General features: G+C 44.2%; 1 protein-coding gene across 1 annotated transcript in view; it reads left to right on the top strand.

Annotated features, from left to right (window-relative positions):
- Positions 1–23,723, top strand: part of ABCA12 (ATP binding cassette subfamily A member 12) — a 644,885-nt gene that overhangs the window by 352,892 nt on the left and 268,270 nt on the right. The window contains exons 19-22 of the mRNA XM_078680598.1: positions 6,444–6,599; positions 9,849–10,022; positions 12,655–12,859; positions 23,468–23,607. Of these exons, the coding sequence (XP_078536724.1) occupies positions 6,444–6,599; positions 9,849–10,022; positions 12,655–12,859; positions 23,468–23,607 (675 nt within the window). The remainder of the gene's footprint in view (positions 1–6,443; positions 6,600–9,848; positions 10,023–12,654; positions 12,860–23,467; positions 23,608–23,723) is intronic.

The raw sequence follows: 23,723 nt of genomic DNA, 5'->3' as shown, positions 1-23,723 counted from the left end.
CGGTCCAAATGGCCACTATTGACAGCTGGCTGACCCAGGCAGGCGATGACTTTGCCCCTCTGAGGCGGATCACGGTTAAGCGAGCCCATGCCGCTAACCGTTGGTTCACCTCTGAGCTTAAGGAGAAGAAACTGGCCGCGCGCAGAGCGGAGCGTGCATGGAGGAGGGACTATTGTCCTGTCAAAAAACTCTCTTATCTCTCTGTTCTCAAAGCATACAAGCAAGGCATCCTCGACTCCAAGACCCTGTTTTATTCTAACAGGATACTGGCAGCAGAATCCCAAACCAAAGAGATTTTCGCTACGGTACACGAGCTTGCCTCATCTAACAGAGTCATGGCCTCGATCCCCCCTTCCCAATCGCTCTGCGACTCACTTAATGATTTTTTCATTAACAAGGTCGCAAAGATCAAGGCCAATATCCCCCCCCCCTCCTCTACCTTCACCAACCCTTCTCCTCCTGCCGTCACTTCCAAATTTACTTCCTTTCCCCCCTCACCGAGGTCACGCTCTTTCCCCTGCTTCACAAGATAAAGTCAGGCTCCCCTCTAGACTTTGCCCCAGCTCATATTTTGAGAGAAATCTTCCTTAACTGCCCTACCCCCCCCTCACTCTTCTGAACGAGTCACTCAGCAATGGTGTGGTCCCCACCGCTCACAAATTCGCGGCTGTTATTCCCATCCTTAAAAAGCCCGGTGTCGACCCTTCATCACCTTCTAACTACCGTCCCATCTCCCTTCTGCCCTACTTGGGCAAGGTTCTAGAAACCCATGTCACCAGCACCCTGAGCACCTACGTGGAAGCTAATCACTGCCTCTCCCCTCGGCAGGCGGGTTTTCGCCCCCTCCATTCTACGGAGAAGGTGGTGACCTCAGTGATGGACTGCCTACGCGAGGGCATTGATACCAACCTCCCGCAGGCCCTCATTCTTTTAGATCTGTCCGCCGCCTTTGACACGGTGGACCACTCCATCCTCCTTACCCGTGTCAGGGCGGCGGGCATAGAGGGCCTGGCCCTCGCCTGGCTTGAGTCCTTCCTGAGCGATAGGGCTCAGGCGGTCCATCTAGCTGGTTTCACTGCTGCCCCTCGTGGGGTTGTATGTGGAGTCCCTCAAGGTTCCTCACTTTCTCCCCTTTTGTTTAATTTATACATCTACCCCCTTCTTTTTTTGTTACAGCAGCTGGAGGTCACGGTGTTCAACTACGCCGACGACCTCCAGCTTATCTTTAACCTTTCCCACGCTTCCTCCTCATCCCTGAACGTCCAATCCATCATGTTGTTCATTCAGGATTGGATGAACTGCAACCACCTCAAACTCAATCCGGACAAAACGGAACTAGTCCTAACTGGAGGTGGTTGCAGTCCTTGGTCCCCCTCTTACTGGCCTCCAACACTTGGTGTCCCTCCGATCCCGGTTCCCAAGGTCAAAACCCTTGGTATTCTTTTGAACTCCTCACTTTCTGTTCACTCCCAGGTCAACTCAGTTGTTTCTTCCAGCTTTTTTTCTATGAGAACCATTAGGAAGATCTCTCGCTTCTTCTCTCTGCCCGCTCTAAAGATCATAGTAATGGCTATGGTGCTCTCGCGCCTTGATTATAGCAACATCATCTACAACGGCGCCCCAGCCTATGCCATTCGCCGTCTGCAGCTAGTGCAGAATCAGGCTGCCCGCCTGATTCATGGCCTGCCTAAATTCCATCGTGTCACTCCTCTATTGCAGGCCCTGCACTGGCTGCCGGTGAAAGAGCGAGCCTTGTTTAAGCTTGGCTGCACCGCCTTTCAGGCCAGAATGGGCACCGCTCCGGAGTTCATCTGCTCCGCTATCATTCCCTATACGCCGGGCAGAGAGCTCCGCTCCTCTCATCAGGCCCTGTTAACCATCCCACGTTTTAGAAAGAAAAAGGCAGGTGGAACAAAATTCGCAGTTCTCGCTCCTGCGTTCTGGAACTCTCTTCCGGCGGGACTCCGCGGGACACCCTCCTACACTGAGTTCCGGAAAGGTCTAAAAACCCTGCTCTTTTCTCAAGCCTACAATGCTTAGTCTTCCCTCCGCTCCTGTTGGCCTTCCTACTGTTCAAAAGCGCCAAGAAACCGCGTGGTAAAAGTGCGCCATAGAAATATTTTTAAATTCAAATTCAAATTCATATTTTTTTTAAAGTATTGTACTGTTCTCTATCCCCAGTGGTAGACTTTCATAATTTTTATTGAGACCAGGGTAACTGTTAAAGTTGGATTAATTCATGGTTGCCAGACTTCCAGTTGCTCTAGTCAATTTATCCTGCGCCTGATGAGGTCTAAGCATCTGCCTCATTATGCTTTTTGTGGTTTGTACCAAGTAATTTTCTTTTAGGCCTTCTTGAGAGCTTTGAGGTGGTAACACTGTTACAGATTCACCCCGCAGACTTCACCGGGTCGTGCAAGCTCCTCTTCCTCCCTCTGAAAGAACCCCCAGCTGGTGCGGCTATGTCCTTGCATTTAGTGCAACCTTGGTTTGTAATATATGAGATGGTTTGAAAAACCGGTTGTTCTCAGATGTCAAGGGCTTCCTTTTGGGCCCAGTGAACTCCCAAAGATCACACTTGGGAACCATACCGTGCAGAGGTGTAGACGAGAGAGTCGTGAGTGAATAAGAGTTGGGGCAAGAGAGCCAAGGTAGAAGGGAAAGAGGAGAGCGATTTAGCCATAGTAGGGGAAATAAGAGAAACCATGAGTGAAGGAGAGTAAGAGCTATGGAGAGTGCGTATAAAAATAGGATGTAGAGAAGAGACCAGAGAGGAAAAAGATAAGAGAATGGGTAGAGAGTAAAGAGCAGAGCAAGAGAAAATTTGGGAGAGCTGATGAGGACGAGAGGCGTGACAGTAGGTAGCTAAGGTAGAGGAGAGACACAGCAGGTTATGGATAGAAGGGGGCAGGAAAGAGAACTGGAGTAGACTGCATAAAGGACAAATCAGAAACAGAGAGGGGGAGATGAACGACAAGGGGAGACAAACAAAAGAAAGAGAAGGGGTAGAGTGGGATGAGGATGGATGGATAGAGAGCAGAGCAATGGAAAAGGAAAGAGAGGAAGACAGCACTAGTGGTGAAAGTTTGCTGTATCCTTGGTGTGGAGGAAGCCGGGGGGTGGAGGCTCCTTAGTAAAATTATCAGCACCAGCTCAAATTTGTTTAACAAATTTAAAACTAAGGGAGTGAGTGATTAGGCAAGTGCACGTGTCATTGGTGATATTTGTGTAGTAAGCTCCCTGGAACAAAACATCTCAAAGACAACGCTCTGATACCAAGGAAGTGCAGCAAAGCTATTAGGAGGATTACAAATGGAATAATTCTTTGAGACAGTGACTAAAGTTAGGGTGGTTAACCTGCCGAACAGAGGAAGCACCACCTGAAGGCCACTTTGGGAAATAGAAATGTCAAAACAGTCAGCCAACTTCCACTCTCATCTTAAATAGTCTCTTTTCTCAATTTGTAGGTTAGGTAGAATGGGGCTGCCCGGTCAAGCTATGTGGGTTACATGCCTCATTTTTTGTTGAACTATGGCGACCAGGCAGCAAGTGCAGCAGACATGAGACACTGCACTTCTGATCCATGCCTCGTACATCAAGGAGCAGTCTGATGGTGGAACTCTTGCCATTTGGAAACTTGGTCAGAGTGCCTGCGTGGCAATTTTGGAGTTTAAAGCTAGCGTAGTCAAAAATCAACACTTCTTTACAGTCATTGTGCTTGCTCTGACAGTAAGTTGTCCACTGGCGCATCTAATAATATCTGGGAGCACATCTGGATATTGTATTCAGATTGCACAGTAACATATGTAGCATTGTGTAGATCTAAAGGCATAATGGGGAATATTCTGGCAAATGATGGATCATTGTGTGTGGAACTTACATTTGCAGAAGTACAAAGATATTGGAGACAGTCCAAAGACAGCCACTAAAGCCGGTGCGACTGGCATCTATGGGGAGTGGCAGGGTGGGCAAATTGGTGGTGGGTAAAAATAGGAATAAAAAACACTTACCTTCCACACGGCCTCCTCCTCGCTGCATGTCCTCCTCCTGCAACTACAGTCCCTTGTTCAGCGCGGGCCCCAGCAAACTGCCTTAACCAATTCTGGTGCTGCTCTCAACCAGCATGAGAGAAGCGCCAGGATTGGCGGGAGCTGCCTCTCTCGATGCTCCCCAGGGCATAGGCGGCCTGCACTTGCTTTAACCCAGCGGTCCCATATCAGCTGGGGTAGAGCTTTTAATAATGCATGTCTGGCTGGCCGTTGCAAGATGGCCAGCCAAAGTGACATGCGTACTTTATAAAGTTCCCCCACCGCCCACCTTCCACACTGCTGCTGATTCAGCAAGCCCCACACCGTCCTGACCCCTGGTTCGGGATGGAGGGATGGGTGGATGAAAATAAAATAGTAATTTTATTAGCACTTTATTTTTTATCTTTCGGGCTACCCCCTACACTAAAGTCATTCATGTTCGCAACCACATTTAAGAACAAGCTTAAAATGTATAGAGCAGAGGCAAAACTGCAGGCAGAACAAGAAGAATTTCACGACAGCTCAGTCCAGGGATGTTCCTCTTCATACCAGGTGTTTCGAATGGGACAAAACATTCTGTGTTCTGTGCAGTTTGACATTTATGCCTACGCAAAGCATTCAGCTCTTGTTCTTCACTTTGTCCTGTAGGTGGAGCACAAACAGGCAGACATCACTGCATTTTGATTATCAGTGAAGCAGAACTCAGGGCTTTATTTAAGGTTTGGGGATGCAATAGTTCATCAAAACGAATCAGTGCTGCAAGCCCACTTGTAGCATTGGAATTACCAGTCCTAGCACATTAGGGCACTTTACTAGGGACCTACTGGTAAGACAAATATGCCAATCATGGATAGCCAATTACAATAACAATTTACATAGGGAACACTTGCACTCTGGCACTGATCAGCAGTGGCAAAGTGCCCAAAGCATCTAAACCAGCAAAAAAGAAATCCAGCACAGTGTCAAAAATACAGGCGGTAGAGGCAAAAAAGTCAGGGGATACCATGTCAAGGATGCCAGGTCATAACAGTGATGACATACCGTCCTCTGCATTACAAGTGCCATAGGATTGCATTTCTGCCAAACTTCCAGCCCAGTAGGAGAGGATGCATGAGCGGCGACACGGTCTGCGAGCTGTTTTCAGAGCCCTCAAACAGAATACGGGTCTCTGGTGTGTCTCTACTCATGACATAGGGCTAATTTTGAAGCCCGTCGGCGAAACCATATGCTAGCCGCCTAAGAGCCCACAGGAGTCGATTCCGGAACTAGAAGGAGCTTTTTGGTGAATGACAAGCCCCGATTTGGACAGATTGCCTTACCTCAAAGAGCGACTGTTTAGCTCCTTGATACAATTACCATTTTGGATTCCTAGAGGAGCACATTGGAAGAGGCTACACACTCTTTATTCTCTGTCCTGAAGAAGACCCTCATTTGATGCTTCATTATAGCACAAGAAGGAGTAGTGTCAAAACGCCGACGCTTAAATTAGGAGAAGTACATTCCGCAATGACCTAACAAACTATGTAAAGAAATCTCTAGTCTATGTGAGAATATATATATGTGTTCTTTCACTCTATTTTTGAATGTTTTTTAGTCATTTGGTTTCTGTATTTCATGTAAATATTTTGTTGTATGTACGTTATACACATTATTGCACTGTGTCTTACATCTTTCACCCCAACTGTTATATGTAGTACTTGCCTTATCATGATTAATTATTTGGTTCAACCAATTAAATTGCTATATGCTGCAATTAATTTGTGCTAGTATAATATTATCATGTATTTAGATATTTTTGGGAAACATTTGTGACATCCCAAGTGAGTAAAGGGATAGATAACTTTGAAGTTACATTTTATGTTAAGTATACTTGTGGCAGAACCACTGTTCGCTTCACGGGGAACTCCAAGCAAGGCCTTCAGTGTCGAATCCCCCCAGTTCTTCTCCTATATGGAATGTCCCACCCTACCATGACTATGAAGATTCTTTCCAAATTCTACATGTAATATAAAAACTGGACATGAGGCTGCATTTCATAACAGTATAGTCATAAGTCGTAATTTTTTATTTAGTTGGGTGTAGATGCTCAAATGCAACATAAAAATGTAGGTTTTTTTTCCAGTTAGTCTAGTAAATACAGAGGTCAACCCCTCTCAGCAGAAGAGGAGGTAACAAAACAGAAAGTGACTTCAAAATACTCGTGACAGCAACACTACTGGCTTTGCAGACGGTTTAATACTTGCCTGTTTTCAAGAGTAAATAGGAAAATGTTGAAGCTCAATGGAGCTATCTCACATCCTCTGCCACCAACATCTATCTGTAATATTTTGTAATTGACTGCAAAATACTCATATTGCCAAAACTGACCAAAATGTGATGTGCTGTCTTTCTCTCCCTCCTTTTCCACAAGTGCAGATGATCGCCTGGTTCCAGCAGCTGTACGCCTGCAGTAAAGATCCCTCACTGGTGCCTCCGCCGCTTAGAGTCTTCTGCAACATGTCGGCTCTCCAAGGCTACCAAATGGCAATTGTTCTGCTTAGGAACGTAGATCTTTTCAACTTTGTCTACAGGGTAAGGGCAAATACATCATATTAAGTGTTAAGTTATTACAACAAAGGGTCGTAGCTAAATATGTGTGTGCAGATGTCACTTTAAAGATAGAGAATCAGCACCCCGTAGAGTTATAAGTGGAGATGTTGGCTTATGTCATTTCACCAGAGGGAGTGAGAATCTGAAAATAATGTATGCTTTATGGGCATCCACAGTGAATGGATTCCACTGCATCGCTGCCATACACCAGAGAGAACTGAAAGGCAGACATGTTTGCTTCAGGGTTACCCAGGTTCGAATGACCTTTTAAAGCGTCATTCCAAGTTGTTCGGTAATAAGGAGTGCAAAATCAGTTTTCTCCCCTGACAGCTCCTTTACCTCTGCGATTATGTCTATAATGTGGCGTGGGTGCAGAGTCAAACTGTTCCTTTATTTGTAAAGGACAATGCCCCTCGCAGTGAGGAAACAGCTCCTTAGGATTGCACCAGTATTACATTTGCATCAACACTGTTTGTATTGGAGGACGGGTCATGCAAGTGTCTGCGGCCCCTTTCTCTAGTATCAAAGTGCCCAGGCATAAACAGAAATCGCGTGTACATGACAATTGCACCCCTTGGCCACTTTCCATAGTGCAGCCCCAGTCTGCAAAACCAGATATGGGAATGTTTGTAAAGGATATCTGTACTGAGATGTTTTTGCATCACATATGATTTCCCTCCCCACCCCCTAGGGTGGTCCTGGAAATTGGGGAACTGGTCCCCATGGACCCCGCAGACATCCTCCTGCAGTCAGGTGAAGTCACTCACTGTACATACAGCCCACTTCTACAGTTTTCGCCATCACATATTGCCTTAACTAACATTGTCATTGACATTCATTTCCCTTTGCAATATCCAGAACGTCTTCTCGCTTCGCTTCCTGCACGCAATCTTGTCTGTATTTTTTTGGAAAAGCATCTGAAAACAAACTGATCTCTTAAACACCTACATTGTTCTCATATTCATATGAAGGACTGTTACTCTGTAAAATTTCTCTATAGGTGAACAACACCTCCTAGTATTCATTTGACATTTCAGTTGCATTCTCAGATACTTCTATGTCTGGGACATTGTAAATGTAAATGTAAATGTGGGTGTACTTGTAAAGCGCACTGCGACTCCATGGAGTATCCTGAGGCTGAAGACCGCTGGGGAACCCGTCCTGGTTTTCCCTGTGAGATGGTCCCTTTCTGGTTATCTCCATTGTCAAATACCTGTTCCTCTGCATCACCAAATTTGTTAAACAAAAAGGCTTTCTTACGTGCTGCAGTCCTTCTTACCATCAGGCATGATTAAATAATTCAACCACACACCTAGAGGTTGAAGTGGTATAGCGTCTCTAAAGGCTGCCCTCTCTGGGATCCCTTCCTAAGGGATAAAATTGCCCTCACCCACTATAAGTGGCATGCTTCATCATCAAGCTGCTACTACATACGCCGTTTCACCATCAGCAGGGGTGGAGCAATATTTACTTTTTATCACTATGTTCTTAAGGGATCCAATGATTAAAGTGCAATTAAACTATCTTAAGGATTCCATCTTCATTCTTAGTTCATTTATTCTGGGTTCCTTAAATATGATCAAAAAACCAAGGGGCATATTTACAAGGAAATGAAGGCACAGCTGATAAAGACTATATCAATACCCCAAATGAGGTGAGGGTGCACGTGATATAGAGCGGGATATTAGTCAAGCTGAGACTGCAAAGTAATCTAGAAACTGGAGATGTAACTGACATTCTGAACCTTAGAGAGACCCAAAAACAAACTAAACATGCAGCTGATATGTAAGTAGAAGCTACCACGCTCTCCATTAAAAAGATGCAAGAAAACTGCCCAAAGAGACCCAAGCAAAAGCAGCCAAAGACTTCAAAAAGACTTATACATCTTTAGATCAGCTTTGTGAATAATGTGGAGAGATAGGTGCAGATGAGAGGTAGTGTCCCACGAGATTACACACAACTGCAATGAGGAACATGAAATAAATTCAGACATTTGTGCCAGTCCCTATCTTCGACAAAAAGCTGCACATGCAAGTACATAAGTGGGGGTGGCAGAGGATTAAAGAAACCAAAGAGAATAAAAAATGCTGAAAATATCCCAGTTCTAAGGTGCAAATTGAGTGCCTAGAAATCATGATACTCATTGACATTGAGAGATCTGTGTATGTAATTGCACCAGAGCATTTCTTAACACTAAAATCTCACTCAGCCAGTGATGCCAGAACATACAGCCACGAAGACATTTGTATATCAGAGAGCCCAACTAATCTAAATAAAAGGCATCTGTAAATCCATCACATAGGACAGTGAGACTTAAGTATGAGCCATAGTATTTGTAACAGCCATGGTATACAGTTCTTCTGCTGCTGATGCACTACTCCACATCTAACTGACTCTAACTTTCATTTTTAGGTCTAGGCTTAAACAGTGCATCTGGCAAATTGCTCTTTCATTAACAATAGACATAGAATGAGCTTTCGATCTGGCCTCTTTCAATCAATTAATTTCTTTTGACCAGCCTAGTTTAGTCATTGGCTTGAGACTTTGTCAATTACTTCTTAGCTCAGCCCACTGGATAATCCTCAGTTACCTAATATGTTTGGCTGTTTCAGTGTATCCTGTCACCTCAACTCAAGTGCTTGCATTGAACACTTCACAAATGTTGTCCTCTCTTTCAATACTTCCTGATCCCCTTCAACGTATTTCATTCTGATTTGACAACGCTGCTTCCGTTAGCACATTAAACCCAGACCTATTGGCTTTGCAATATTTGTTTGGCAAAGAACATTATGTTCCAACCTTAAGTCTCCTCTAGGGCCTGGGCCTCTTTCTCTCTTTCCCTGTTTCTCTGTCTCACACACACACATTCTTTCTCTCTCTCTCCCATTCTCTCTCTTTTTCTCTCTCTCGAAGTGCATTGTGGTACCCAACCTATTTTTTGGTGCTTCCACCAGCTGCACTGAAGCCTTTCTGATGACCTGGAAAACAGACCATCACTGAAATGTCAGTTGGGCTGGGGCAGAGGCATAGGGCTGCTGAAGAATATCTCCTGCTTCTGGCCACTTCACCTCCAGCTGGAGCTGAATTTGTAGGTACAGGTTTTAGTGATTCCCATTAGCACCTATGTCACCAGTAGCCACTAAAGTGATTAGGTTATTCGCTTTCCTTCAGCAGGAGGAAGGTTTGACGATTTTTAACATGGCTCTATACATTTCTTCTTGTGCTTCCTAGATGTACTTGCCGCTGGAACTCCAGAACAGCATTGACACAGCAATAATTGGCCTCACACAACTGGCCGGGGCCCTAAAGGAGAAAATGGCTGCATTACCATCAATTGAGGAGACAACCTCGCAGCTTAATCAGCTCCAGAATATCTTGGACATGGCCAATGCGCAGATGAGTCAGGTGAGTCATGCAGCTTCAAGTACAAGAAGCAAGAAATGTACAGCTCTCACTCCCCTATTACCCACCAAGCAGCACATTCAATAACGTACAACAAATTAACATATTTCTCTGATGTGCTTTTTTGCTGTGTTGAAAGAAAAAAAAATCAGCACCAAGATTTCCAAGCTTTCAATTGCCACATCACATAAATTATGGGCGCTACTGAATAGATTGTGGTAGACCAGGGCACACGTCCTAAAAAAATAAGTGGGGAGACGCTGTCACCGGAAGTGACGTCACGAAAGGTGGCTTACACCATCAGGCTCATTGCCTCCCCTCGCTCCCCCCTTAGATGTGATTGCATCTGAGAAGCCAGCACGTGAGCAGCGTGCTGTGAGCTCCGATCTCGTCCCAGAGAGGCCAAAGAGTGAAGTCCAGCTGTTTGGCAAGGGGGACAGCGTCCACCCGGTAAAATAAGTGGGGGGATGCCATCCACCCGCGTGGTTCCCCCACTCGAGCCCTGTGGTAGACAGGCTACCATTAAGTGGTATCAGCCATTTAGGACCACCATAGAGGGCATCATGAATTCCAGATAGGATGCAAAGTGCTCATCATTTCATTGTCATTGATGATCAAAGAGTGACATGTCATGTGATTGCCAGTTCCAACTGTAAAATGTTTTGTGAGATGTTTTTGCACCGAAGATGTGAGGATCTGATTGAACCCCATTGCCATTGGGCTGGTTGTGAGCAGTCAAGAGACAAGAGGTGTCTGAGCGGGGTAGAAGCTCTGCTTCGGTCCTCTGAGTGGGTGTAGACATTCAAATGGAGACAGGTTTGGAAATAACATCATGCACAAAGTGTGCATCTCATTTGGGTCCGTAGTTCCATAATGGGAGTCTGCGGTCTGTTGACCTGCCAGTGAATGTGATGGCAAGAGGCACAGAAGATACTAAGATCAGATTGAATCAACAGGTGTCTGTCAGCAGTGGAGGAACAGACAGGTTTTCCCAAATATTCTGGTGTCACAGGAGCTGCAAGGATCTTCTGTATAATGGATTCATCAATGATGATTGTCAGTATGCTAGTCCCTACGGCTGCCTCAATTTTCGCTATCTATTTTTCTTTTCCTTCAATGTCACCATACCTACCTCACCTTGCCCGCATAGTTAGCCTTTAATTTCAATTCTGAAAGATTTTGACCTGCTGTTATTCCTTATAATGATAAATTAGCTGTTTTGCCATATTTCTCTCTTTTTAGGTCTGGCCTAGTAGTAGCATTAACTATTACACCAGCTACATGTAATTAGAAATCATAAATAGAAAATATATACATAGGCAGGGGTGTTGATTTACAATGAGAAAATGTTGGCATTGTGTTAACTTTTGAAAATGCAATAAAAGTAATTTTATATATAAAAGCAGAGATGATGTTTGGGTCAGCTGTCTTCATCCATTTGTCTGTTCAGCGCTCGTTTACACTTTGCTTTTACCCATCACTGCAGACAATGGACAACTCACTTCAGCCATTGACTCTCTTGTACTGTGAATGATGGCATGTTACTTAATCATATAAACATATTGACCTAAAAAGAAGTGCGCTTCCGTGCCAGGGTTACATTGCCAGTGCTTTTTTTTCCACTCATCTGATTTTGTATTTTAGTCATCCTTTTGTGTTTAAACTATATTAAGGTTACAGTAATTGAAAGGCACTAGCACCTTTTATTTGTGCCAATAAGAATCCTATTTTCCTTTAAAGTGCATTAAAACAAAACAGTTTTCAACACCCTCTTCTAAGTATATCTGCCTGCTAGCAACCACTCTTACTGATCCATTACATTAATATGTGATAGTATTTTTTCTTATTTAGAATTTTTATTGCAAGCAGACGGCTGGCACATTTTGTTGGTGACATGTTTTCATTTCTGTGTTCTTTTTTTCTTTCTGTGATACATGCCTTCAATAAAAAAGAAAAATATAATGACTCATCTCATCAGCATGCCAAGGCCAGAGGCATTGGCTTTGCCAATGATTGCTCTATCTGCCTAACAGTACTTCTTATTCTTGTTATTACAAGATTTTCCAGAAGCATGTTTATTTTCTACTTATATCACTACGTTGATTACATCACACATTTTGACTGTGGAATTTATATTGACCAACGACTTTTTGTTATTTTAATTCCCGTCTTAAAACCCTTTCACTTCAAAGATTGGAGCTCGCTACCTCCTGTCAGTAGACTAAAAGACCCAGACTAATGTTTTGACCTAGTTCTAAAAACTCTGCTGATAAAACTCTTCTGTTTTTCAAACTCACCTTCGCAAAGTATTCTGATAAATGGTGTCCCAAAGCCATTATTGATGAGCTGGTCTGGGTACTCTCTTGCAACTGTGGCGGGAACTTTAAGACCGTAGGAGCATTAGAGGCTCGCCTTGGAGACATGCTAGCCATGTGCAACGTCAGCACTGAGATGGGATTTAGTCTGCTGTGTTGTACATACGTACAAGTACGTACCTACGTGTACTACGTGATGATTCCACCTTAAAGTCATTAGAAAGCCAAATTAAAGGCGACCGGGTGTGGTGCTGAGAAAATATTGTCTTCATAATGGCGCCCTCGTAGTGACGTACTTTTTTTTTACATTTTTCTTTCAGATGCAGAGAAGAAAAAGAGAAACGCCGCCGACTCCAGTTCCCTTCTCTGTGGCGACCCTAGTGAATGTGCTGTGCGTCAAGAACATCCCACTGCTCTTTGCCTACATTAGCCAGATACCCCCAGTGTTGACGTCTAGAGCGGAAACCCCACTCGATCAAGATTCCGTGGACCTGGTTGAGCAATACGGCATCCCCGCTAACACAAGTAAGTGCGAGGAGCTCCCTGTGCACACACCGGTAGGTGGGTATCTAGGGAAGGAGTAAGATTGAGGACCCAATCACAGCGCGGTTGTTCTGGTCAGTTCTATTATACGCCCTTGGTGGTGAATGGTGCCTTTTACCTCTGTATTATGAAGTGGGTTTCCTCCACCAAGCCATTACCATTTTGCTGCCCTTGTCGGGGGATTTATAGAAGATTCATCCAGATTAAGCCATACAACTCCTGCCTTCCATTGGGAGACCAGGTCCTGTACAACTTCAGACATTGCCGCTGAGCTACAGTGACCACATACACTCTTCTCAGTCTTCCGTAAAGTGCTCTGTGGTGACTGCCAGCTGTGAGTAGTGTCTTACAGAAAATCTATTGCAAAAATAAATTAAATGGGTCACATATCTTATTGCCTCCTGGTTTCTGTAAGCTCGTTACAACTGGAACCAACACATGAACACACTATGTGTCATCCTGGTTTTGATATTATGTTATGCTAATTGGATTATGCTATGTTAGTGGCATTTATACTTCCCTCTGTTTTCTTACTGACCAGAGCCAAAGTTGCACAATGATGATATGATCATGATGTGCCTGTATAGTGGCTGGCAATGCCTAATCAATGGGAAGTAGGTGCCTGCTTTTGGAGCCAGAGATAATTGAGCAAGATGGCTTTACTGCTGGTTATATATATCTAAGGTCGCTTAGCTAACTGAATCTCAGTGATTTGAGGCACATTTCGAGGCAGTCTGGCAGAGCCCAGAGTTTTCTCCCTGCATATCGGTGTAACTGTTTGATTTCCTTGCCTGGGAAAGCCTTGTCCCCTTGGTGTTCCCAGTCATTGAATTATAGTGACTACTGCTCTGCCCCACTAAAATTGTGGGCAGACTGTTACTATGTCCCAGTGGCCCTTGGGCGGACAGGCTTCCAGAACAAAGATTTTCAACTGCACAACTCAATTAGGCTCCACCAACATAAATCTGGGGCTTCACCTACATCTGCATGAGGCGGGCACACCGTGAGTTTGGCAGGGTGGCTAAACTGCCAATTTGTAGTCATTCACCCACCCCACCAAACTCTAAATGACTCTCCCTATGTGTTCTTGTTTTTGTGATGCAGATGTTCCCATTGTGGTTAGTGCTGTTGGTGTGTCTGAGGTTTGTTAGTAGATTGCTATGTAATGTATTCTTTTCTGTGTCTTACTTTCATTGTCGAAGAACTAATGGTATCACTGGAACAGACAACTGTCTGGTATATCTGTGCTCTGTTGGATGTATGGGAGGTGTTGTGTCTTATATGTCATGATGGATTTTTTATCTGGTGTGCACTGGTAAAAAAGTGCTGTTTAGAGCACAGTGATTGTCATCTGTATGGTTCATCTGTGGGACCCTGGTAAATGACAAGAGGCAGGCGAGCGGCTTCCAGGGATCATTGAGGGAATAAAGTAGAGATGGGTCCCCACAAGTGGAGGATAGGTGAGCTAAGGGGCCTCTGAACTTAGGGCAGGGCGCCAGACACTGCCACCCTGGTAGTAAATGGACAGTAAGCTAGGGGCAAGGAAAGCTGAAAATATGATGTAAAAAGAGGAAAGAAGAAAGTTGGAAAGTCTCAACAGGCTAACTGTGGATAAAAGGGATTCAGAAATGGTAATGTAAATGGACCTCCACCCAAAGGGGTGAATGACTAATAGGATCCTAGACAAATGAGTTGGTGAAAGACCATAAACTGCATTGAGGACGTAAACACTTAGCATTACAGGAGTCTGTGCCTAAAATATAAATATGTCGGAGACTGAATGAAAAGCTAAGGACCACCTCTATCACCACAAGATTACAGAAGAAAGCTCCAATCCAAGTGATTGAGGGCAACCAGTGACCAACATCCACTTTATCCTTTTTAGTGGGAATGTATCAATAAAAATATAATGCAAATTTATTAATATTCTTGTAGTCGTGAAGCTTAGCATTAACCAAACAGACATCATGGCTCCTACATGCAGACATCAAAAGACTGTTAGTGCCACTAAACCTTCATACAGATAAAACATTTTCATTCATTCTTTTCACTAAAAAGCCTAGATAACCTGTGACTTTACTTAAAATTATTGTTTAGGCTAAATAACACAACTTTGTTGCACGGCCAAGTTCTGCATGTAAAAAAGAGGGCATCACGAGAACTTTCTTCTCGATTTCTAAAGTGCCAGGCAGTATTTTTGATAATGAAAAATTACTTATTTTCAACCTTTTCTTAAAAGGCTTGGATAATTTGAATATTTCTCTAAAATATTCTAGGACTTGAGTTAGAACAATAAATAGCAGTTGGCAGTCATTAAGCAGAATATCCTGCCCTGCCAGCTCTTCCTTTTTCCGGCCCTACCAGTCAGAATGCTGGATTGTGAATTAGAACTACTGCAGAAATAAATTGACCACGTTATCTGGGGTGCAAGCGAGCACAAGTGTCAAGGCATGTCCAAATATCTGAAAATATTACCAAGCTGCCCAGCTCAGAATGTTCCATAAATGACCCCCCTACGAAACAGCTTGTCATTGGGTACAAATAATGCAGAGGCTACGGGAACGCCACCCTGGGCGGTTCCATGGCTCCCGAAACAAGCATGATCGGCAATTTGCTATGTGTCCGAAATACTTGAAACCTCATTTGGGATATGGGTTTCTTGCCAAGACTGTTAAATTGACCACATTTCCATACACTTTTACAACCCTGCAAGGCAACATAGATTTCATCCAGGGATGAAGAGGGGGGTCTTCTTGAAATGGTCTGAGGAGGAGATTTGTAGAATGTTACGGGATTTCTTCCTAGGGGGTTTGATCAAGGATTTCCGGAAGTACAAATTAGACTTTGGATCGCAGAAGACCAAAGACTGAACAACTGAGATATTTCCAGCAGCGTCATTGGTCCCTCTACCCCACATATACGTTGGCAGCTAATTTCTCGCTGTCTGATTGGGGAAATCATTTACTACATAGACCAGTCCCAAGGGTCTGGTTTCTACTATTTATGGCTTCCTCATGCAGGAGTCTGTAGATCAAACATGGTAATATATGCAGCAATGGTCCAGAAATGTGGCCTGCCCGATACCACTGAAATACTGGTAAAAAGTATGGGAAGACATACTGTCCCTATGTAAAAGTGTGCAACGAAGGGAATCCCAATATAAAATAATGATGCAGATGTACATTATACCGAGCCATAGAAAGCACATGCATGGACAGTCTGATGGTCAGTGTTGGAGAGAGTGTGGTCATGGTGGGGATGTGAATGATGTGTGGTGGGCTTGCCCCAGATTAGCTTTATTTTGGAAATAGTTTTAAGCCACTTTAGAGAAGTGACCGGCTATCTCTTAGGACCTGACCCTGCAACTATAATACTGGGTCTCCATCCTGAGGGTTATGAAACTATAACGAAAGAAGACTGGAAAATAATCTTCAATATGTAGAAAGAACCCAGGATACCCACAATACATGAATGGGTGAGCAAGTTGTGGGCTTTGTTAGTCATGGAAAAACTTACTTGAGGACTCTACTAAATGGCCCACATATTTGATACTCAGTTTCAGGTTCTGGTTGAATATTTAGCAGATGCTGACCCTGGCCTGGATTGTCCCAGATCATTACTTTCACTTCACCTGATAAATTGAAGGGAAGTGTTTTAATATCACACCTGAAAAGGGACAGCGTGACTTTTTCTGACCAGACAAGCACGGGACAGCTGTGGGAATGAGTAGACTAGATGTTAATGGGGGGAGGGTAAGGAGGGAGGGGCTTGGTGGGGGAGTGTTGTCATCAAATCGGAAAATGAAATATCTGATTTTGCATGTTCAGTCCTTTTTAAGCTGATGCCTGGACTTTGATTTGCTTGTCATGATTCATGATATTTCAGTTAAATGTTTTGGGGGAAAACAGAATAATAAATAGCCTCTTGGAATATTTTAGAGACAGTTGAATATTTCCCTAAAATTTCTCACACTGGATGTAGAATAGTTCCTGCATCACTCTTTGCAGATGGCGGCACCATCTTGGTGTCAGGGACATCTTAGGGGCTTGCAAAAATAACTTCATAGCTTCAATAATTATGGGCAGGTAAAGGCCTAGAATTCAAATCTAGCAAGACCAAATATATGGCTATTAAACCACACAAGACCTTTAAGAAAAATATTACTGTTCAATAGCAAAAGCTAAAGTAGGGATCAACCTATAGCTACTTGGATGTAATGCTTGACCCTAGGCTTTCATGTCTCCACATATAAACACTCCCACATATAAGCAAAGCAAAAGCACATAATTCAATGGCTATTATCAAAAAAACATCAGGCAACCGTATCCAAAGCAATTTCCCCGGCTCCTGAGGTCTATAAGCACAAGGCAGCAGCTCTATATAGGTTGAGCTGTGGTCTGTTGATAATCTTAACCAGCTCACATTAAGTGAGAAACAGTTAATAAGGAAGCAATTTGGCCTCCCCACATCCATGCCACAGATCCCCATTTACCAGGATTTAAACATTTAAAGAATAGAGAATATAGCTGCCCTGAGACCATTGCTTAACTGGATAAAAGATTATGGACGATGCAGGAATTGGTGCAGTGCAGAGAGGGATTAAGAGAATTACTGGAACTCTACAGATCTTTTACTTTCCCTGGTTTCGCCATGTCCAAGTTTGGTTCGGCAAGCTTGGTATCTCCTCCTTATGGAGTGATCCCCAAACATTAACGTCAAATTTAAAAAAAAACTGAAACCGAAAAATTGGAAGTATGTTCTAAATTCTTTTTTCTGTTCGTTTTTTTGACTCTCTAGTGGTGCTGTTTTGTAGCCCATATTTACAGAGCCACACAAAGCCACCCTGCGTGGCTTTTCATGGACTTGTAAATACGAATACGGCCCCTTTTCACTCATCACTTTGGGTGAAAGGGGAGCACAATGGGTGTTACTGTGGGTGTTTTATCACAACAACTATTTCTTTTTGCTGCTGCCCCAGATTTACAAGGATCTGTAAATCTGAGGCAGTGCCAAAAACTATCGCCATTGAAAAGCAGGCGTTAGAGTGGCGCAATGAGGAGAAATACTTTTATTTCACCTTGTTCTTTGCTGTTTCTATGTGTGCTGCATTCCGCAACAATCTTTGAAGGAGCAAATCACCTTTAGTGATTGTTTATGTGCAGGAAGGTGGCCCTTTCTGCACATAAACAATCATCCTTGCAAAACAGGACCTCTTGCCCCATGGCGCAAGGGTGTCTGCGTTGGTGCTAGGCAGCTTTATTAGCATCAGTGTACGGGAAAACACAGGGACGCACTGTATTCTTGTGAATACGGCACATCCTTGCATTTTGTAAATGATGCAGTGCTACGCTGCTAAATTGCTTGCAGCGCTGCGTAAATTCTTTGTAAATATGCACCTGAGAGTTTTAAGTTATGATAAAACCAGCACATAGGGACTCATTACGATGGCGGGTAGGTGGTCAGAAAATGCCTTTTTCTACTGTGGCTTGCGTTATATAATATTCCAGACAAGTGCTTGCGGAATGAAGTATGGCACTTGAGGGTGGGAATTGACCCTAGGTGGCGCATTAAAGGATTAAAAACCAAGGTTGTGGGGGCGTAGCCTGGCTCCAGCCAAGATTGCTGCAGGTTAACTGAGCTCCGGTGAGCCTGATGTTGCAGACCCACCATACGTCCTAAAATCCGTCCCAATCATCATTCCAGAACCTGAATGTGTGCCCTGGAGAGTCTGCGGGACTCGCCTCATGAACCTTGGCAATGAAGGGCCCAAGATTGATCCCTAGCGTGACGGCGGAGGTGGATCAGAAGCGGGTCAGGGCGATAACTTTGGCAACAATGCAGCAACGCAGTAGCAGCAGAGAAAAGGGGCGAGTTATACCCCCTACCCCTGCGGATAACTCTGTGGTGGACAGAGTACCAGGAGGAGGAGAGCCGGCTGGCATAGACAGAGGCCCAGGGACAGGAGCGCTGCTTGCGCACATTAGTGCCAGGCCTACCACACCGTTACCCGCCGCCGGATTCACCGATACTCTTGGACCCCGGCCATAGGTTACGATTGACATGGGTGCCCTGCACACGGACTTCCAGAAAATGTCCAACAAAGTTAAAACCGCTGAGTTCAACATCCACACTCTCCAGGCTACTTCCAAGTCACTGGAGGAACAGGTGAAGCAACAAGAACTCGTAGAGGCCAGGGTCAAGGACCCGGAGGGCATGGTCTGAGGCAATAACATCATAGTGGTCGGGGTTCCAGAGGGTACGGAGGGACCAAGAGTGGATCTTTGTTGAAGACTTGCTAACTAACTTCCTGCATTCTAAGCCGTCAAATGTGCCAGGTGCCCCCCCCCCCCACATGCCATTTTCGCCAGGGTCTTTAACCATCGGCACCGGGATGCTATACTTCAGGTGGCATAGTCTCAGGAGGACTTGAAGTATGAAAACACAATGGTGCAGTTCTTTCCGGACTTCACACTAAAAGTACAACATCAGCGATGCACCTTTGAGGAGGTCAAGAGGGGACTCAGTGAGAAGGACTTGAAATACATGATGCTCTTCTCGGCCAAGCTTTGTGTGTTAGCGGAGGGGAAATCCTGGTACTTCACCTCACCACTGGAGGTGTGGAATTGGCTGGCTGGCGCACCTCAGGCAGCAGCGACCTCCTGGGGGCAGGCGAGGCCAACCCCAGGACAGTAATAGAGATGACTCTTCAGCACAAGATGGCAGCCAGCAAGCTGATGGCGCAGCCTCAGTAGGCTCACCGTGCGAGAAACAAGTAACAGGCTGCATGCTTTCTTGAATGTGTTACCTGATATGGTCGACAGGGGCGTGGTTCGGAGGAGCTGCGAAGGGATTAAATTAAATCAGCCAGTTTTAGATATATTTGGGCTATTGGTACCTCATTCGATCTTACGAGGTTCTACTTGTATTTTGGGCATGGCAGGATAATAATGTGGAGCAGCCAACCCTTGATACGACCACTGTTTAAGTACGGGCGACAGGTGCTCTGAAAATTGGGGTGGTGTAAAAAAAGGGGACTGATTCTCTGTTTTTTATTGATGTGATAGATTGCATTCAATAGTAACAAGGATTGGCTGTGAATGCACTTTATTGACACCATTGAATTAGTACTGCGTGATGCATATGTTGCATATATTCGTTTAAGGGTTTTTTACTGAAATAAAAGTTATTTGATTTGATTTGATTTAGCATAGTAAATTTCAACTCCCAGTGTCTACTATACCCACTGCTGCCCTGAGGGCGTAGCTCATGGAAAGAAACACAAACACTTCACAAAGACACTGCGTATACACAACTCTCCCCTTTGACATGAGCCAGAGCATGAAGCTGCCCCTATATTCAAGTAAGGGAAGCAAAAGGAAATGCACTCTAATGATCTAGACCCAATGTTATGATTTACTGCCGCCTACAAGTATTCCTGAGATAGTCCTGCATTATAATAATTCAAAACACACACTGCAAATTCCTAAGTGGAGAAGTTAGATACACCTGATTTGCAAGAATATGCAAATCAACCGCGTTCCCATCCTCTCTCATCTTTCTCTCCCCTCTGTTTCTTGAAGTACCAGCTTTGCCTACTGTAACTAACTTAGGGGAGCTGCAAACAGTGGCAGAGGCGCCAAACCGGTCACCCTTCCAGGGAATTCCCTGATTGAATAAACAGGCATTCCAGCTCTGATATCAGAGCTTTGCAGTCTTCCCAAGTGTTGAGAGCTAATGTTAGGTGAACTCAGCATAGGTTGGGCCCCTGGCTATCAGGGGTTGTACCTCACTCTCCCACATGAGAGGTAGTGAAACTAACAAATATTTGTTTATTTTAAAAGTTTTGTAAAGCGCGAACATGACCCATACGGGTATCTAAGCACTGTACAAAGTGGCGTAAGTATGAGTACAACAACAAAATGGATCAGTAGAGATAAACAAATCAAGGGGGGAACGCATAAGGCTAAAGGGGGGCATGGGGCCAGACTAGTGGGACCAGGAAGGTTTCAGCAGAGAAGAAGCATAAACCCTATTGAAACAGTACGTTAAAAAGAGTATCCAAACTGGAGAAAGAAGTAGATTGAGATCATATCCATGCTAAAGCTGTTGAAAGTCATTCAGTAGTAGCCATTTGACGTGTTTTTTGAAGGAGGCAGTAGATGGGTTGGTTCTGATCTCTGGGGGAAGAGCATTCCATATTCTTGGAGCAAGACCAGAGAAAGCACGATTGGAAGTTCTCCTCTTATTGAATTTGTGAGGTTTCAAAAATAGGGTGTTAGAGCTTCTTAAGTTCCAACTTGAGCCTGATAGCTCATGTTTTTTTGCCAGGTAAACGGGGGTGGTGTGATGAATAGCTTTGAATAGCTTTGTGAGAAAGGTGCACTATCTTGAATCTGATTCTCGCTTCAAGGATCAGCCAGCTCAGTTGAATTAGGTCTGGTGTGATGTGGTCATGTTTTCTTGAGCCAGTGATAGGTCTGGTCAAAGCGTTTAGTGTGGCTCTAAGCAGAGCCAAACTAGTTTTAGGTAGCACAGCAAGGTTCACCAAACCATATTCCAAGTGTGAGATAACTAAGGATTGTACAGATGGCTATATGTCCTCATGTGGAAGGAAAGGCTTGATTTTCGTAAGGGTGTTGAGCTGAAGATTGACTCCCCTAATAGTTGCACTGATGTGATCTTGCATATTAAGGTATTTTTGCAAGGTTATACCTAAAGATTTAACCGAGTCAACAACATGAGGAGTGCAGTTAAGCGCAGTAAGATGTTAAGTAAGTCCAGGGTAGGTGCAGGGTGATTGCGGGGGGGGGCAATCAGAAGGAATTCAGTTTTGAGAGTATTTAACAATAGATGGATACGAGTTAACCATTGTTGAGTTTTTAGGAAAGTGTCATTTAGAGCTTTTATGTCATCTGGAGAGGCAATCTTCAAATATAGCTGAGTGCCACCCAAATACATGGTATAGGATGTTAGAGCGGATCAGAATATCGGAGAGCGGTTCCATAAAAAGGTTGAAAAGAGTGGGCGAAAGTGCAGAGCATTGAGGTACTCCAATGGTGACCGGGGTACTTGTTGCAAGGGAGTGATTAACTTTGATTCTTTGGGTGCAGCTCTGTACAAAAGCGGCAAACCACAGTAAGACGGGGCCAGAAAATCCCATCCTATATTGAAGAGCAATTAGGTTTTCATGTTTAATGGTGTCAAATGCTGAGGACAGGTCTAGAAATATCAGAAGACAATGGACATTTTGATCAAGAGATCTCAAGGCGACATCAAAGATGTGAGTTAGTGCTGTTTTAGTACTGTGCCCCGCTCTGACACTCGACTGGTAGAGGTCAAGGAGCTGATATTTCTAAATGTGGTTGCAGAGCTGTGTGTGGAAGCCTTTCTTGAGCAGTTTAGCTAGAGTTATGATACTGGTGATCACGAGGCAATCTGGAATCCTCCCATATAAGAGGAATTCTTGGATGATCTGGGATATCATATCATAAAATGATACAGAGAAATTCTTTTCCAGAATGCACTTACCTGTAAGGGTTACCCCTGAGCCACAGTAGGAGGGAGGAGTGAGTGAGAACAGTACACCAGCATGACTAAGAGGTGAACAGTTGGGAGGAGGAATCCGGCCACAGAATGCTAGAGTGAGAGAGCATCTTGCTGCAGTGGGGTGGAGCAGGATGCATTGGACTCCCACAGAGGTGGGAAACCTCCCTTCTTTTGCTGCAATGTAAAGACCAATAACATTGCACCAACTAATAGGAATAAAAAGGCAATGCCACTGGAGGTCCATAGACATGAGAAGCAGTCTTAGAAATCTAATTCTGGAATATGAGCCTTGAAGGAAACCTCCCAGTGAAACACCTATAATACCCGGTCCAACCATAATTCACAAGAAATGTCATGCCTCTCAGCCCCAGTAACTCTCCTTCTCTATTTGGTATGCTCCTTCTGAGCTCTTTACTTTCCTGTCCAGCCAGTCTTCAGGCTCTGCCTCGTTTCCAGCAGAATAAGCTTATGCATTAACTCAATCTGTAGATCGAAGAAAGACTATGAGCAAGAGCTGATAGGAAAGACCTGTCCATGAATTTAACCATTCATGGAGGGAGAAAGACTATATATTATGGAGGGGATGCCATGGATACTTTGTCAGGTCTGGGGAGCTTCTTGTGGAGAGACCTACAGTAAGCGCTCTGGTGCGCTTTAGGATTAGGGTCACAGATTATCAAACCTCAAAAATACAGAATTAAAAACGTAAATACGCGTTTTGGCAAACCCTATTACTTATGACTGGTAGAAAGTACAGCAGAAATCTCCATATTGCAAGATTTTAGGACATACATGTCGAATCGGAGCTAATCACTTGTGTGCAAATCTTCCCGTTTGCCAGCAGACTTCCGGTCTAAGCAGCTGGTCTGTGACATCTTGCCTATTTTCAGCACTGGGCCTAACCAGGGCTTTACTTTTGACCCTGTCGAATGAAAATGGAGGTAACTTTCTGGGAGACCCTAGATTGGTCAAAGTCTCCCAAAATTTGTGTTCTAGAAAATGCATTACCCGTCCCAACATTTCTCTCTCTCTGCTTTCTTGCAGCTAACTTTTGTAAAAAGATACTTGTGAATATGATCAATACTACCAATGGAGCCTTTTATTGGGTGTTTTTGAAGCCAATGCTGTATGGCCAGATCATCTACACACCAGAGACAGCAGAAACTCGGACAATAATGCAAAAGGTAAGAAGGAGCCATTCCTGCAAACCCCCGCGTTTCAGGGTAAGGGTAGGGAATTGGGACTTCATGCTGTGATGCGTTTCTTTTGTTCTTACGTTCTGTGCTTTCCTTCAAGTCCA

Source organism: Lissotriton helveticus, chromosome 3_1 (genome assembly GCF_964261635.1).
Source record: "Lissotriton helveticus chromosome 3_1, aLisHel1.1, whole genome shotgun sequence".
Taxonomy (NCBI): Eukaryota; Metazoa; Chordata; class Amphibia; order Caudata; family Salamandridae; genus Lissotriton; species Lissotriton helveticus.
This window is presented reverse-complemented; position numbering and strand designations above follow the sequence as displayed.